At 44.6% G+C, this 15,666-nt stretch overlaps 1 protein-coding gene across 9 annotated transcripts in view; it reads left to right on the top strand.

Moving 5' to 3' along the window:
- Positions 1–4,215: 4,215 nt before the first annotated feature.
- Positions 4,216–15,666, top strand: part of adgrg6 (adhesion G protein-coupled receptor G6) — a 35,265-nt gene continuing 23,814 nt past the window's right edge. For 2 of the 9 annotated variants that reach the window (XM_029495743.1, XM_029495747.1), the window contains exons 1-6: positions 4,216–4,409; positions 5,422–5,561; positions 5,853–6,132; positions 6,454–6,627; positions 11,836–11,901; positions 13,322–13,393. In XM_029495743.1, the coding sequence (XP_029351603.1) occupies positions 4,343–4,409; positions 5,422–5,561; positions 5,853–6,132; positions 6,454–6,627; positions 11,836–11,901; positions 13,322–13,393 (799 nt within the window). In that variant the 5' untranslated portion in view covers positions 4,216–4,342. Of the gene's footprint in view, positions 4,410–5,421; positions 5,562–5,852; positions 6,133–6,453; positions 6,628–8,318; positions 8,367–11,835; positions 11,902–13,321; positions 13,394–14,340; positions 14,347–14,896; positions 15,043–15,450; positions 15,526–15,666 lie in introns of those variants that run through there. The other 7 variants (XM_029495749.1, XM_029495748.1, XM_029495744.1 and 4 more) reach the window with 6 other exon arrangements.

Raw genomic sequence — 15,666 nt, 5'->3', positions numbered from 1 at the left:
ACCTTTAACCTTCAGACTGTTTGACCTTTAACCTTCAGGCTGTTTGACCTTTAAACCTTCAGATTGTTGACCTTTAACCTTCAGGCTGTTTGACCTTTAACCTTCAGATGTTGGACCTTTAACCTTCAGGCTGTTGACCTTTAACCTTCAGACTGTTGGACCTTTAACCTTCAGACTGTTGACCTTTAACCTTCAGGCTGTTTGACCTTTAACCTTCAGACTGTTGACCTTTAACCTTCAGGCTGTTGACCTTTAACCTTCAGATGTTGACCTTTAACCTCAGCTGTTGGACCTTTAACCTTCAGGCTGTTTGAACTTTAACCTTCAGACTGTTGGACCTTTAACCTTCAGACTGTTGGACCTTTAACCTTCAGATGTTGGACCTTTAACCTTCAGATTGTTGGACCTTTAACCTTCAGGCTGTTTGACCTTTAACCTTCAGATTGTTGGAGCTTTAACCTTCAGGCTGTTGGACCTTTAACCTTCAGATTGTTGGACCTTTAACCTTCAGACTGTTTGACCTTTAACTTCAGACTGTTTGACCTTTAACCTTCAGATTGTTGGACCTTTAACCTTCAGGCTGTTTGACCTTTAACCTTCAGATTGTTGGAGCTTTAACCTTCAGGCTGTTGGACCTTTAACCTTCAGAGTGTTGGACCTTTAACCTTCAGACTGTTTGACCTTTAACTTCAGACTGTTTGACCTTTAACTTCAGACTGTTTGACCTTTAACCTTCAGGCTGTTGGACCTTTAACCTTCAGATTGTTGGACCTTTAACCTTCAGGCTGTTTGACCTTTAACTTCAGACTGTTTGACCTTTAACTTCAGACTGTTTGACCTTTAACCTTCAGCTTGTTGGACCTTTAACCTTCAGGCTGTTGGACCTTTAACCTTCAGATTGTTGGACCTTTAACCTTCAGGCTGTTTGACCTTTAACCTTCAGACTGTTGGACCTTTAACGTGCACCTCATGTGTTCAGCCTGCTTCAGAAATCTCATTTGCTTCTTCCTCAACAATCAGATTTATCCTGAGAACAGAGACGCCACTGTCCGAGGCGATGGAACGATTTGCATTGCAAATCAGCCTTTCCTGTATAAAGTGGTAGAAACACCGTCCTCCGGTGTCTGATGGAGAACAGATGAGGAAAATCGCTGCAGCTGTACAGTGGTAATGATAAATGGTGGGGTTTCCTCCGAAGCTGGAGATGTGAGGAGATACGGCTGTAACAGCAGCGTCAGCACTAAATCCTGGATCCGGTCCTGCTGGCTCTCCGTTCAGATCAGAACTCAACAGTTGAATCCGGTTTCCTACAGCGGAGCAGCTCTTCGCACACGAAACTGCCTCACAATCGGCGTGATTAATCATCTCAACAGCCTCACGTATGCCACAGTTAATACATTAAAATTTAAAAATCACACATCAGCAGATGAAGTTTGAAAATAGAAAAGTCTGCTGCAGGTTCCAGAATGCATTATGGGTAATGTAGGCAGCCTGTTTGGCAAGAAGGAGTAAAAAAAACAACAACAACAACAACAAAAGACGCAGCCTTTGGTTTTGTTGCATCAGCGTTGCTCCGCCCATTGTCTGACTCGGTGGAGACAGGTGAGACCGTCAGAGGTCAGAGGTCAAAGGTCGCAGCTTCAGACGAGAGGATAAAGAGGAAACAAGAGGCCGGGCGGTGGGAAACTCGAGAGGCAGCTTTTTATGCTTCAGAGCGACAAACACACACACACACACACACACACACACAGAGGAACAAAGCTACCTACTCTACGACTCTATGGAGAGATGGAGGGATAGAAAAGTCAACACTCCCCAAGAGAGAAGTGGAAACTACTATGTCTGTGTGTGTGTGTGTGTGTGTGTGTCTGTGTGTGTGTCTGTGTGTTAGACAGCGGTGGGAAAGAGAGAGACAGCTCGGTATGTGAGTCTTGTGGCTGCTTCTAGTTTTTCCGTTAGTGGGGAAAAAAGAGTTCTGTGCTTTTTGATGTCGCGTCCAAATGTTCCTGAAATTTCATGCTGAGCAACTTTAATGCCAGAAGCTGAGCTCTCTCACACACACACACACACACACACACACACTGCTTTGTGTGTGTGTTTAGTTGTAAGCTCAGGAACCCTCCTGCTTGTGTGGCTGAGCTCACTGATCTGTGTGTTTGTCTCTGATCATCAGTAACATGAGCGTCTGAATTTCGGGAATTCTTCAGCTCGCTGCTGAACGACCAAAAAGAGACTCCGGTGAGCGATTCATCGCCTTAAAACAGAACAACAAAGTAACACACAATCTGTTGTGTCTCCTTCGAAATGAAGCAAACGACAAACAACAGCAACAAAACGTTTGAACATCTCTGTTCTCATTCTTTACACCAACAGGCTGTTTATGAAAGTGGCACAACTTTATTATATCTAATTGTCATCAGGGGCGAGAAAAAAAAAGTGTGGAGAAAAAAAAAAAGTCAGACTGTGTTGAAGTCTATGGGAAAATGTCCCTCAGTTTATGGTCTCAGTCTCTAGTTTACGGTCATCAGTACAACATGATTTTGATTTTTTAAATGAGGCTCCATTTGGAGGGAAAGGGGAGGGGTTTGGGGGCGGGGCTGCTGTGCTGATTTGACAGACAAAAGATAAAGATGGCAGAGTAGTCACTGGACCGTGTGGCGGGGTGCAGGGGCTCCAAGCGTGGGAAGATGGACGATGGATGGTGCTGCCAAACGTGCACCAATGCTGCTTTTCTTGGAATAAGTAAGAGTTAAAATACAAACACACACACACACACACTGGTGTTTCTAGACGTTGTCCAGTGAGCTGGTGTGGTTTTGGCCGTGTCGAAGGCCGGGCCTGAGATCAGACTAGGGCATTGTTACCACCGAGCGAGAGAGGCGAACCAGATCTGTTCCACTTCCATTCCATTCAGCTCTTTCTGTTATTATTTTTTGTGAGGGCCGGCTCGTCTTTCCAGCCGTTGTTTAGAGTGATGAAGGCTACGTGTTCTTTGGTTCGACCCGTGAATGAATCCCCTCCATCAGCAGCGTCGGCTCTGAGTCTCTGACAAACCGACCTATTATGAGTTTCCAGAAGGATCGACTGTAACGTTGCAGCTTTTGGAGCTTTTGTCCGTCTCTGCAGATCTTCTACACATCAGGGCCCTAAAAACAAAACAGACACAGTATTAAATCTCGGTGGATGAAAAACTTCCTGTCCGTCCTCAGAGGTTTCCACGTATAGCTGAAAAACATTTCGGTGCTTCACATTTAGAGGATTAGTTGAGACAGATGAATTCAACGAAGCTGCACCGACTTCATGTTTTCCCCTCCAGCTCTAAAAATACTCATTGGAATTGACTACTTGGATTTTCCCTGAGAAAAAAAATCTAAATAATAAATGTGACTTTTTCCTCATTTAATTCTGCATGTGTTTGGTTTCCAGCACGAACGTCGGTGGTTTGTTTTATCTAAAGCTTGGAATTCGGTTCAATGCTGACTCAGCAGAAGTGACTGTCATCAGGCCACTTCTGTCCAATCCAATCAATCAGCTCTCAGAGTCCCTGACTGATTGATTGATTGATTGACTGATTGATTGATTGATCCCTCTCTTGGCTGCTGAACCTTTACCTAACTGCACGACTTGTCTTGTCTTCTCCCGCCTTGTGTCTGTTTTCCCATGATCCCTGGAGTGCAACCTTTTGATTTCTAAACTCTTCTTCTTGTCCTCTTGTTGCCTTGGAAAGAAATAAATTCTCGGTTTGTCTCCTGAATCCTTGAAGTCCTTCTAACTTTCTTGAAAACTTGGACTTGGTCCTTTTACTTGTCTTTACCTCCTGGACTGCTCGGTCTGGACTGACTGACAAGAATTCCCTTTTTATGCCGACTCAGCTGTTTGTCCCTGAAGCCTCCCTCCTAGCCTCCTGATTCCTAAAGGTTTAAGGTGTTTGCCTCTTGCCCCTTGTCCTGTGTGCTACCTTGTCCTGTCCCCTTGTGTCCCTGCCTGTCAGCGTCTTGTCCTCTGACTGATTTGACCCGACCTGAAAGTTCATGAATGTTTCATCCTGCCGTCAGCTCCAGTTCTGGGCTGCAGCTCCACAAACTGTAACCTGGTCCTGACGGACGTCCAGGGGAGAATCACGTCGCCCTGCTACCCCCAGAAATACCCCAATTCACAAACCTGCAAGTGGATCATTCAGGCTCCCGCCGGCTTCATCATCCAGCTGTCCTTCCTGGAGTTTGACCTGGAGGAGGCGCCGGGCTGCATCTACGACCGGGTGGTGGTGAACACAGGAAACGCTGACGTTAAGTTCTGCGGCCTGACGGCCAACGGGCTGACTCTGAACTCGACGGGGAACGTGATGGAGCTGTCTTTTACCTCAGACTTCAGCGTGCAGAAGAAAGGGTTCAGTGTTAGCTTCCGGCACGGTAGGTCCAGACCGAGACCTGATCCCCGGGTCTGGGATCTGTGTTGGCACGCACTCACAGAATAATCTCTCCAAAGAATGTGATTGTATTTAAGCATGAATAATAAATCTGTCAGGTTCACTCTGACCACTCAGGATTTGGTCAACAGAAAGAGGAGAATATAAACCGTCTGAAGCTCAGAATCCTCATCTCCAGTAAGTGCAGACAGACAGAAGATGAACCTGGATGTTTACTGAACCGATAAGTCAGCTTTATCAGATCCTGCAGCTTTAATTGGGTTTAAATTGGAGAACACAGACATCAGAGAATCAGCACCAACCAGTCTGAGTATGGGCCTACCAAAGGAGGACTGGGCCGCTCTGACACCAGACTGGTGCATCTGTGTGTGCGTGCCCTAATGTGCGTTCACTGGTATTTGCATGGCTGGAAGTGTGTGTGTGTTGTGTGTGGCTGTTTTTTGAACTCACCCTGTCAGAGTCCTTCTGCTGGGAAAAGACACCAAAACGCTGAATCATCAATACTTGCGGATGGTTTGTGCGTCCAGAAGAGTGTGTGTGTGTGTGTGTGTGTGTTTTCTACATCAAGTGTGTGTTAGTGGCTGTTTTGAGTCGAGCCAACGTTCTTTTGTGGTGAAAAATCAGCCATCAGTTAAAATCACTATTAGACCGTTAATTCAAGTAATTAATGAAGAACTCTGTGTTCATTTTTTCACTTTTTATATTTCCGCTCTTTTCATCCTTTGGATTTTCCTCCCCCTCTTTATTTACACCTTTGTGCTCTTAATTACTCTTTTTTCTATAATTATAAATACAAATCTAATTTCTCCCTCCTTTTATTTTCATTCCTTGTTCTTCTTTTCCACATTTCTTTCTCATTCTTTCCGTTATTCACATTTCTTTCTGTTTTGGTGACTTCTCTTGCTCGCTCTGTATTTTCTTTTCTTCTCCTCTTTCCTCTATCCCGTCTCCTTTCCTACTATCCTTCCTTCCCTTTGTTCGTCCCTCATCTCTAGTTGCCGTGGCACTGAGGAACCAGAAGGTCAAAATAACCAGCGGCAACACTCAGGTCACCAAGGTGGCCAACTCTGTTTCCATCCCAGCGCTCAATCAGCTGACGGTTTGCTTCGAGGTCGAACGCACCAACCAGAAACAGGTACGACGGAGCGACGATGGTTGCAGTGAGCTAATCAGGGGATTTCGTTTTTTATATCACTAATAAACTCACAACAAAGAAAAGACTTGAGAAAAGACTGAAGTTTTAATTTTACATCGCTGTAAATGCTAACGTTAGGCCTGAAAGTTGAGCTAATAACTTCCAAACAAAAACTGAAGTTGGGCTGAAAACAAACCATTCCACTTTGGCATCGCCCAACTGAACTGAACCAGCAGACATCTTAAGGTGGTCTGTGGAGTTTCCATCTCCAGTTTGTTTCCTCCTGAACAGAAAGAGACCTTCTTCACCTACTTGGAAATGAGCGGCGCCGAGAGGCTGAGCGTGGGCTCCACGCCGGCCGGCATGGCGATGAACATCAACGGAGTGACGTGTCCGATCAACAGCATGGTGTCCTCCGCCGACTTCACGTCCAGCATGAAGCGTTTGTGTCTCCTCTGGACGTCCTCAAACGGTCAGGTGGAGGTTTATGTTAATGGACAATACAAGACCCAAATCTGCTCCCTCACCATCGGACACTCCGTCCCTGCCGGTGGACAGTTCCGGTTAGGAGGTAAGTCTTTGGCTTTTATCCTAAATGTAGGATTTTGACATGTTTTGTTAGCTGTTCAGCCCGTCGAAGCAGACACGCTTCATCATTTGAGCTTCAGTCCAGCTTTCTGATCTCAGATTGAGTTGAAGTTAGTCTGAATTTGAGCCACTCAGAGGTCAGAGGTCATGTTAAAACAGCCTCATCACCCTGTCCCTTCAGATTTTGACCTCCTGACATCAGGTAGGAGGTCGACCTTCCACAGAACGTCATTGTCGACTCTGAAACATTGCGATGTTCACGTTGTGGTGTTGTGCGATGACGACGGCCTGTCTTCGCTTTTAGGGCAGAACAACTTTCCGGGGAACATGTACAACCTCCGGCTGTGGGATTACGCCATGACAGAGCACCAGCTCCAGGCGCTGACATGCGACACGGTGGGCAACGTCATCGACTGGGACAACAGCCACTGGACCATCCCCTCCAGTCTGGCCCAGACCGACACCACGCTCAGCTGCAGTGAGTAACACCCCCCGACAGGAAATCATTAGGATTATAAAACAGGAGGAAGAATTGCATCTTCAGTAAGAACCAAAAGTTTCTTTGGTCACCATTCAAACTAAAGTGAACCATAAAGATAATTTAGTTCTATATGCTAGCCAAAACATGAGAAAGAGGCACAGCAACTTTTCTCAAATCTTACAAAAATAAACAAAGTCACAATCGTTCTGAAAGTTGTTGTACTGTTTGACAAATATGTCTTCGTCTCACACACACAGACACACACAGACACAGATTTGTGGTACTGTAGAGAAACAAAGTGTTTCAGTGTGTTTGCCATCAGGGTGGAAAATTACAACCAGACTTCAGCCAATTTCTAGTTGATTTTGACTTCGGCTGCCGAGTTAATTGACTCCAGCGCCGAGTTCCCGCTCTGCTCCAAAGACCCAGTTGGCTGATAAAATACACAAAGTTCATGGTGACTTCCTCCACACACGCACACACACACACACACACACAGCCCTATATTTAGATGGATAGATTATTTACTGCGAGATGTTTCAGTGTTTGTTTGTATATTGACCATCAAAATGCAAAATCCACACAACCTGAGTGTATATACAAACACAGACACACACATGAAAATGACCACAGAGATTCTAAACACACTTGAAACCTGAAACCTGAAAGTTTACATAATCAACATTTTCTCACTGTATTTAAGTATTACACTGTGTGTGTGTGTGTGTGTGTGTGTGTGTGTGTGTGTGTGTCCACTGAGAAGCACTTCTTATTCAAAAGTTCTGTAAATGAGTGTGTAGCCACAGGAGGTTAGCCGCAGTGGTTTCAGGGTAAATCATGCCAACACTGTACCCTGTGTGTGTGTGTGTGTGTTTGCGCACGTGTGTATGCATGCTTGTAAGCCTCAGAGACCTGCAGTGGTTTTTAAGAAATGCATGAATCTGCACTTAGTTTTCTGATTCTGCGACGCACACAATCGCACACAGATAGCTGGGGAGTTGCTTTTCTCACTCTCCATGAAATCTCATCTGTCGCTGAGAGACAACGAAAGCATGTGATGAGCGCTCAGAGAAAAGTGGTTTGATTTCATCTAGCAGAGAATCAACAAAAACTGCAGAGAATTAAAAAAACGACGTTCAAACAACTGAAGAGAAAGAACGCTGAAAAATCTTAAACTTGATCGCACAAAAACACAACAGGGGATCTGAAATGTACTGTTGTGTTATTTGTCTTCTGTCCGTCTTCCTCGTGGTCTTTTTCTTTCTTTCCAATCTTTCTGTCTGTCGTATCTGTTTCTATCTTTCATTTCCTTCCTTCCTTCTTTCTTCGACTCAGTTTCGGTTTTTTCAGCAGCAGACTGAAGTGAGCTGGTTTGAAACGAAAGCTCTGAGTTTATTCAGTTAAAAACCAAAAACTGTTCCAGTACAGTGTCAGAGGTCAGAGGTCAGAGGAAGCAGGAAGTGGCTGCGCAGCTGATTTAAGCACACACCGTTTCGTAGGGCTCTGTCTAATTCCTGGACTCTAATAGACTTTGTCTTGTGCTTGTCTGTCTCTTTCTCTTTGACTTTTGAATGAGCTGATGAGCTGATAGTTTTCGTGGACTAATGGACGTGGCGTCAATGTGATTGAAAATGTTTTCCTGAAGTGTCCCCGCACTGATGTCCACTAATCTGTCCTTCTCTTCACAGTCTGCTACCCTCATTGCATTCACTTAACTACTGCTGCGCCAACTAGTGGTGAGTGCTGCTAACATGCTGCTCGTGTACGTCTACAGTATGTGTGTGTTTGTGTGTGTGTCTGTGTCCTGGAGGTAGGTATGAATTGGCTTGTGCTAACTGAGCTATGATGCATGCAGGAGAATGTGCAATAATCCCTTTTAAAGTTGATATCATCACTTAATTCATATTATTTGCTACAATGCACTCGCTGACGTCTTGGTGTTGAAACCCTCTTTTTTTTTTTTTTTTTACTTAAGCAGTAATATCGACAGAGATTGAAGTTAGTTGTCTGGTTCTAAATTATTAGTACTTATCAATAAATAGTTTGGCACCCATCGAGCAGAAATCTGTTGCGCTGCATTGATTACAGAATGAATAATAAAAAGAGATCGATCCTCCTTCCTGCAGAGAAAGATTCATTCCAGCAGCAGGAAACAGATTAAACTCACAGGCAGGTCACATAAACTGGAAGATGTATAAGATGTATAACTGTAAAGATTCTTTTCATGGGGCCCAAAATCCCGTGTGGCGCCCCTGAAACATAAACCTTCAGGCAGACGGGAATGGAGAAGCTTTATGAGGTGACAGAGAAACAAACACGGTCGGTGTGTTTGGACAGACGCGTCCTGAGCTTCAGTGGATTTGAATTCTCTCTCATGGCTCTCAGGTTAGCTGCAGTCACCGTCACCGTCTGCTGCTCAGCCACGATTGGATTTATAACATCACAGTCGTCCAGATATTTAATATTCAAATATTTATTTCGTTTTTTCAGTTGTTTAATCAGATTACCTCTGAAACAAACAGACTGAGGTTAAAAGTCAAAAATCACATAACATAGCTCTTATTATTAAAAAAAAAATAGTGTATTTGTTGCAGTTGGTTTTTATCTGTTGAACAGCTGAATCTAAAAATGAGTTCCACTCTCATCAGTTTGCAGCACAAAGACAAACTAAATGTCCACCGTCTCTTATAACTGAAAGAATCAGACTCAACCAGAGCTTAATGGATGCATTAAAAATGTACAGCTTCTTTAGAAATGGATTTCCAGGACACTCAGAACACCGAAGCTTTCAACTGCTTCATGCAGTGGAAAGTCCATTTCACACTTGTTTTCCTCCCCGTGCAGAAAAAAGGTGCACTTCATTTTGTTTGCCTTGAAAACGCTGCCTGCCTTTTACGAGGCCCCCCAAAAACGCTCCGGGGCCCGTTTTTATGTCTCTCTTTGCTCCGGTAATGAGGCCGGCGTTGATGGAGGCAGAGGAGGAGCTGTCACCAGACGCCCGCCGTGCTCGTGGCCGGATACGTGTGTGTCGACAGTTCTTTGCCAAATTGTGCGTCACACTATCTGTACTTGTGTGCGTGTATCACGCCGTCTTTCATCTCTCATTGATGCCAGAAGGTGAAGAGACCATTTAAAGACTCTCAGGCGCCCGTCAGTCTCGGCCCCTCAGGACGGCTTCTGTTGGCTTGGTAGTCTTGTCCGTCTCTCCTGGTGACATTGTCAAAAAGCAGAAACACGATCATTATAACATTCCAGTTTAGACTCTTTTTGTGACCAATAGGTCGTCTGTCATCCGGCTGTGATGAACCGTAGTTCGATGTTGTTGCTAGGCAGCATATCACGGTTGTCGTGACGATGGAGGGAGCGAATGGAAAAGTGCGTTTATAAAAAAGACTGGACGGCCAAAGTCTTTGTAACCATGGCAACACAGCCGCCATTTGGGTGAGTGTTACTTCAGGCTGAACCTCCGAGTGTTGGTGATGAGTTCAGGTTTGAATTATGAGCCTGGATTTAACCTACCAGCTCAGTTTAAACTGTGAGGTTCAACCCAAAATCAACCACTGAACTCAAATTAGTGTTTAGATAATATTTTATTTCGTTAACATCAAGACTGTCGTTTGAAAATGAAGAATAATCCTTCAAATGTCGGGTTGTGTATCCGGGGAAGTAACTGGATCATCCACAAGAAAACTTGGACCGTTTAAACGTATTTTTTCATGCAGCAGGGATTCATCATTAGAACCGTCGGTCCTTTCTGAGCTTTGCTCGTGGTCAAGAACTCCACAGGGCACCTTGAAGTCATCCAGGACGGAGCCAGACCACAAAGAGACAATCTAAATCCTGGTCTGCCTTCGTTTTCCCAGTGAAGACACCGAGCGCTGGGAACGGCGAATGGAAAAGCTTTAATGACACACGTCAGCTATTAGTTCAGCTGAACATGAAGCAGAATTTCACAAATGTGGACAAACTGCAACAGACAGATGGGCCAGTCGGCAGAAAAGGAAATGTGTATATATTTGTTTTTGTTGTAATTTACATTGTTAACACCTAAGCTGGCACAGAGCGACTTCTCTCACTGACTGTCCCCCGTTTCATTTCTCTGAAATTCAGATAGACGCCGTGTGTGTGTGTGCAGAACCGACGTTTGTGTTTCTTTTTCCAAGAGTAAGAGTAGAAACATGGAAATTCAGGCTGCTTCCTGCTGCTTAATGGTTTGATTCATTAGAACTGATAATTAGAGACCGATCGGTTCATTTGTGCGCTCTAAACTTAATGAAACCGGAAACACAAACAAAAACATTCACACGTCATAATATAATATGATTCATATTTCACTTTATTTGGGGCTCAGAGAATTGTATTGTATGCTGCGATCTGCAAGTAAACGTTCCAGTTTGCCCCTTCGTGAAGAAACAAATTGGACAAAAAGAGAAATGAGAAAAGAATGAGGAGAAACTGGAAAGAAGGAGGTTAAGAGAGGAGTCGGAGGAAGACAGGGACAGTTTGACATTCAGGCCTCCTCACCTGCTTTGACCTGCATCCCGTCCTCTCGAACGCTGTGTGTGTTCCTGTTCCTGGGCCTCTGGATTACATTTCAAACTGCCAAAGTAGTCGGGAAGCGTTTGAGACTTGGCTGCTGTTCGCACACAGTCGGTCAGACAGACTGTCCCTGAAACAAAACGTCAGTTCGTCTGATTCCCGTGAGCCGCCGCAGCCCACAGCCTCGGACTGATGGGAAACCTGCAGGATGTCGAGAGCTGGTGTGGGAAACTTTCTCCGAGGCGAACATCCAGGGAGTCAGACGGATTAACAAATTGTTTCAAAACCAGCGAGCAATTACAAATTACAGAGCCTGCTGGGAGTTACACAATATTTGTATCAGCAATTCTTCCCAAAAGTTATTTAAAATTTAAAAAGGTCAAGATGACTCTGACTTTGTGAAAGTTCCCAGCCAACCTCAAACGCATCATTACAGTGACAGCTGTAAATCATTAAAAATAATAATAATCTGGTCTAAAATCTAAAATTCAGAGATTTCCCTCAAACAGTGTGCAGTCATTAAAAATGTGTAAAAACCAACTAACCTAAAAACTGACGATCCCAAACCTGGCTGAGTGAATACTTCTCTAAACTCTAAATCCTCCCTGAACATTTGAAAGAATGAACCCTAACGTGTGTTTTTAATCTGCCCTCCCCTCCTCAAAGGTGTCTCCCCACCCAGCAACACACCTCTCCCCACCAGCTGTGACTCCCCTGGACTGGGCTGCCCAGGTAGGGAAAATAAACACACCTCCACTCAGGACACAGGCGGATAACAAGTGCACCACGTCCAACCCACTGCCGACTGATAATAATAATAATAATAATGATGCCTCCTCTAACCTGCAATCACCTGTTTTTCAATGATGTTGGTTTAAAAGTTTGCCGCCAACTCGAGGTCACGCTAACTTTTCAGATTAACGGCGTCCCGACAGGGCTGATGGGTAAGTTAAAGAAATAAAAAGTTGAAGGTCTGAAAAGAAGGAAAGGAAATGAGGACGATGGCTGAAGGAGGAGAAAAACAAAAGCTATAAAGTGGCCGCTCCTTTAAACATCAGCTGGACAGAAGAAGCAGTCTGCGTTTTATTTTTTAAATTAGCAGATTAGACAGATTTTCTGTGCGATCGTGCTAATTTTGACGGATTTGATGGGTTTGATTTGAAAAGCAGAGCGCGTCCATCCACCACTGTTGGATACAATCTAACCGCAGGACCATCTCTCATCCTGCTCCATTACAGTTTCCTCTAATGCCACGAAACAATCTGTGGATATTCAGATTTCAATGATCAATCCGTTTTTAGGGCTAAAATTTAGATTCACAATTCTGAAATGACGCAGAAAAAGCGGCCCTGAAAATAAGTTTCTTTTCCTCCGATGGCCGAACGATGGAGAGGAACACGTGACTTACAAATAAAGACGAGCAGATGAGAAAAGAAGAAGGACGGGAATCTCCATCAAGTCGGTCCAAACGAAGACATTCTTGGAAAGGACACAGATGCTTCAGTCTGCTTGTTCCCAGTTTTCCAGTTTAATGAGCTGACCCCACTCCCCAAATGTCAGCTCTCACACTATCCTGCTTTACGGATGCCTCCGAGGGACATTTTTTCCAAAGGTCAGTTTTGTGCTCATGATGGAATTTGGCCAATTAGGCTCCAGCCCGACTTCCTGAATATAGCTGAGTCCAGCAGACCAGCAGGAGGGCCTGAACGCCGGACCGGGTCCGTCAGGTGGGCGGCCAGGGAACCGTCACAGTGTGATTATTTATTTCTGACATGAAGCCCGGTTCAGGTCTGGTTCGGTTCTGATGAGCTGGAGAAACGTACCAGGTGATTTTTTTTTTTTTTTTTCAGATCTGCTTCACGGCTCAACAAATCAGTCGCTAATGAAGAAATTCTTGCAGTTTTATTTGCAGAGAAAGTTGTCGGTTGTCCAGGTCAAAGGTCACAGCCAAGTGGACTTGCTGTTGGACGGTCTGAAGTCTGTGTGAGTCAGGGCGGGGGTTACGTCGCCGACAGCAAGTCCAGTTGGCCACCTGGTGATGTCGCAGGTTCTGAAGTGAAGATGATCTTTTGTGATGCAGCTTCTCGACCATTCACCGTCTTCTGCTTCTTCTCTCTCTCGTCCCGACCCCCCCCCTTGTCACTCCCGCCAGCCGCTTCCTCTCCCGCCACCTCATCCACTGACTCCACTAACACCATCCATGCTACTAATGCCAACGCCCACGGTAAGCCACCCTCACCTCGGCCTCCACCTTCTCCTGCTGCCTCCTCATCTTCAGCTTCTTACACTTTTCCTCCTCTTCACTTCATTTCTTCGTCACTTTTTCTGATCTCCTCCATCTCCTCCTTCTTCCCTCTACCCTGCTCATTTATGTTGTTCAGCCGCTGAGCGGATCCGTTTTGATGCTTTTCCCTTTTACCTTATTTTTGGATTTATGTGAATAGCATCACACTCAGAGGAACTCTTTTTTTTTTTGTCTCAGCTCATTTTCTTTTTTCTCTTTCGCCTCATTACCTATAAATGTGACAGATATTCAAGGACGCATTTTTAATGAAGTCATTTAAAGTTCATTATGAAACCCCCCCAAAAAAATATTACCTAAAATGGTTTTTCCAAAAGTCTACACCTCCCTCTGATTCTGTGCTTTGAAGAGCTCATGAAAAGTTGCATGAAGCTGTTTCACTTGAAAGTAAAAAGCCTTTATTATTTATGATCTACCTGGGAGAAGGCCCGAGGAGGACTGAGGCTACATAAATATTAGCTCCCGCTGCATTCAGGGAAACAGCTCCATCAAATATTTTCTTGGGTTAATTCACCTTTACACCATTTTTCTCTGAGTAAAAACGACATAAAAGCAGTTGTGCTGGTGAATGAGTGTTCACAGCTCCGGCTCTTTGAGCAGGAAAAGAGTCCTCTGCTGAACTTAAGAGGGAAATCTTTATTTTACTGCACAAGTTTGTTGGAGTTCTCAGCCGTGAGCGCAGAAACGGTTGTGAAAGTTCATTTAAACGGAGCGTTGGGATGGCAGCGTTAACACTGTTGTGTCTCCCGTCTGTGGTCCTTCTGCTGTACCCTTTGATTTGTCATCTCCAGTCCTCTCTCCATCCACCACCCCCACCACTAGCATGCCTCTAACCCCAACCACCAGCACCACCAGCTCCTCCTCCTCCTCCTCTGGTAAGGCTTCTTCGGTCCCTCTGCTTTGTTGTGAGCATCTCAGATTCCCTGAAGCAACTATTTGTTTGAGAGTTGAGCACTGCTGGAGGAAAATTAAGGCTGATAACTTTCTCCCAAACTCATCCTTTTACTACATTAATAAATATTCACTTGAAATAAAAATAAAAGTAAAAACTTTCAAGTAATAATAATAAAAAAAAATACTAATACTATTTCTGATGGAAATGATCAAGGACACCATGCAGTTTCTTTTCAGGTGGATTCGATTCCTCTAAATAAGGATTTGGTTGTGCAGAATCCAGTTTGTGGTCCACTTTACTTTCAAAGCATCGATCAGTTTGTATGCTTTTGGTGAGCTTAGTTAGACTTTACAGTGCAGCCTCTGTTTTTATGTCATGGTGACAAATCAGTCATTTATTTGGAAATCTGGCGGTTTAAATACTGTGTACATGGGAGAGAGCTGCTGAGGAGCAAACACCAGCTGACACTTCCTGCTGCTGAGGTTTTATTCATGAAGTGTGAAGTGTTGCATGCTGGAAAATAATCTGTGCACCCGGCAGCGTTAACATCTTTCCCATCTTTCCCATCCGCGGTCCTCCACTTTGCCATCTCCAGTCCTCTCTCCATCCACCACCCCCACCACTAGCATGCCTCTAACCCCAACCACCAGCACCACCAGCTCCTCCTCCTCCTCTGGTAAGGCTTCTTCTGCTGCTGTGAGCGTCTCCAGACTTTTGGTGCAGAAAAACTCCCAAACTGCAGTTTGTTGGCTGAACGCCTCCAAAGCTGATTCCACCAATTTGTGAAGAATGATTTTTATGTTTGCTTTCTAACGCTCGCTCTGACTGATCATTCCAATATTTGAAAAGAGATTTTGGAGCTTCTTTTTTGAGTGTGTCGAAAAACAGAAAATCAAACCAAACTTTTTTTTGGGAAAAACGCAGTTTGTGTCAAAAGGATTTCTGTGATTCTTGTTTTCATCAGAATCAAGAAAGACTTTTGAGGTTGATCCTGCGACCAAACGAGTCCAGAGGCTTTTTGTCATTAGCGCAGCCTGGTTGTGTGTTTTGTGTTACTGACGTGCCGACTTGTTGTGCTAATCAGTTATGCCTCCCACTACCATCACCGTCACCAGCAGCCCCGCCACTAACGCTCCTCCCACCGGCAGCACGGCACATGGTAAGGTAGCTAACCATATTTCCATTTTATGGCTCTCTGACGCCGAACGTCAACGGCCTGATTTTGTCCTGTTTCCTTTTTTGCTGCTCACATCTGTTTTTCTGTTCATTAAAGACAACACAAATACACAAACACAGCTGG

Source organism: Echeneis naucrates, chromosome 24, assembly GCF_900963305.1.
Source record: "Echeneis naucrates chromosome 24, fEcheNa1.1, whole genome shotgun sequence".
Lineage (NCBI taxonomy): Eukaryota > Metazoa > Chordata > Actinopteri > Carangiformes > Echeneidae > Echeneis > Echeneis naucrates.
The sequence above is the reverse complement of the archived record's forward strand: the minus strand, read 5'-3'. Positions and strand labels throughout refer to the sequence as shown.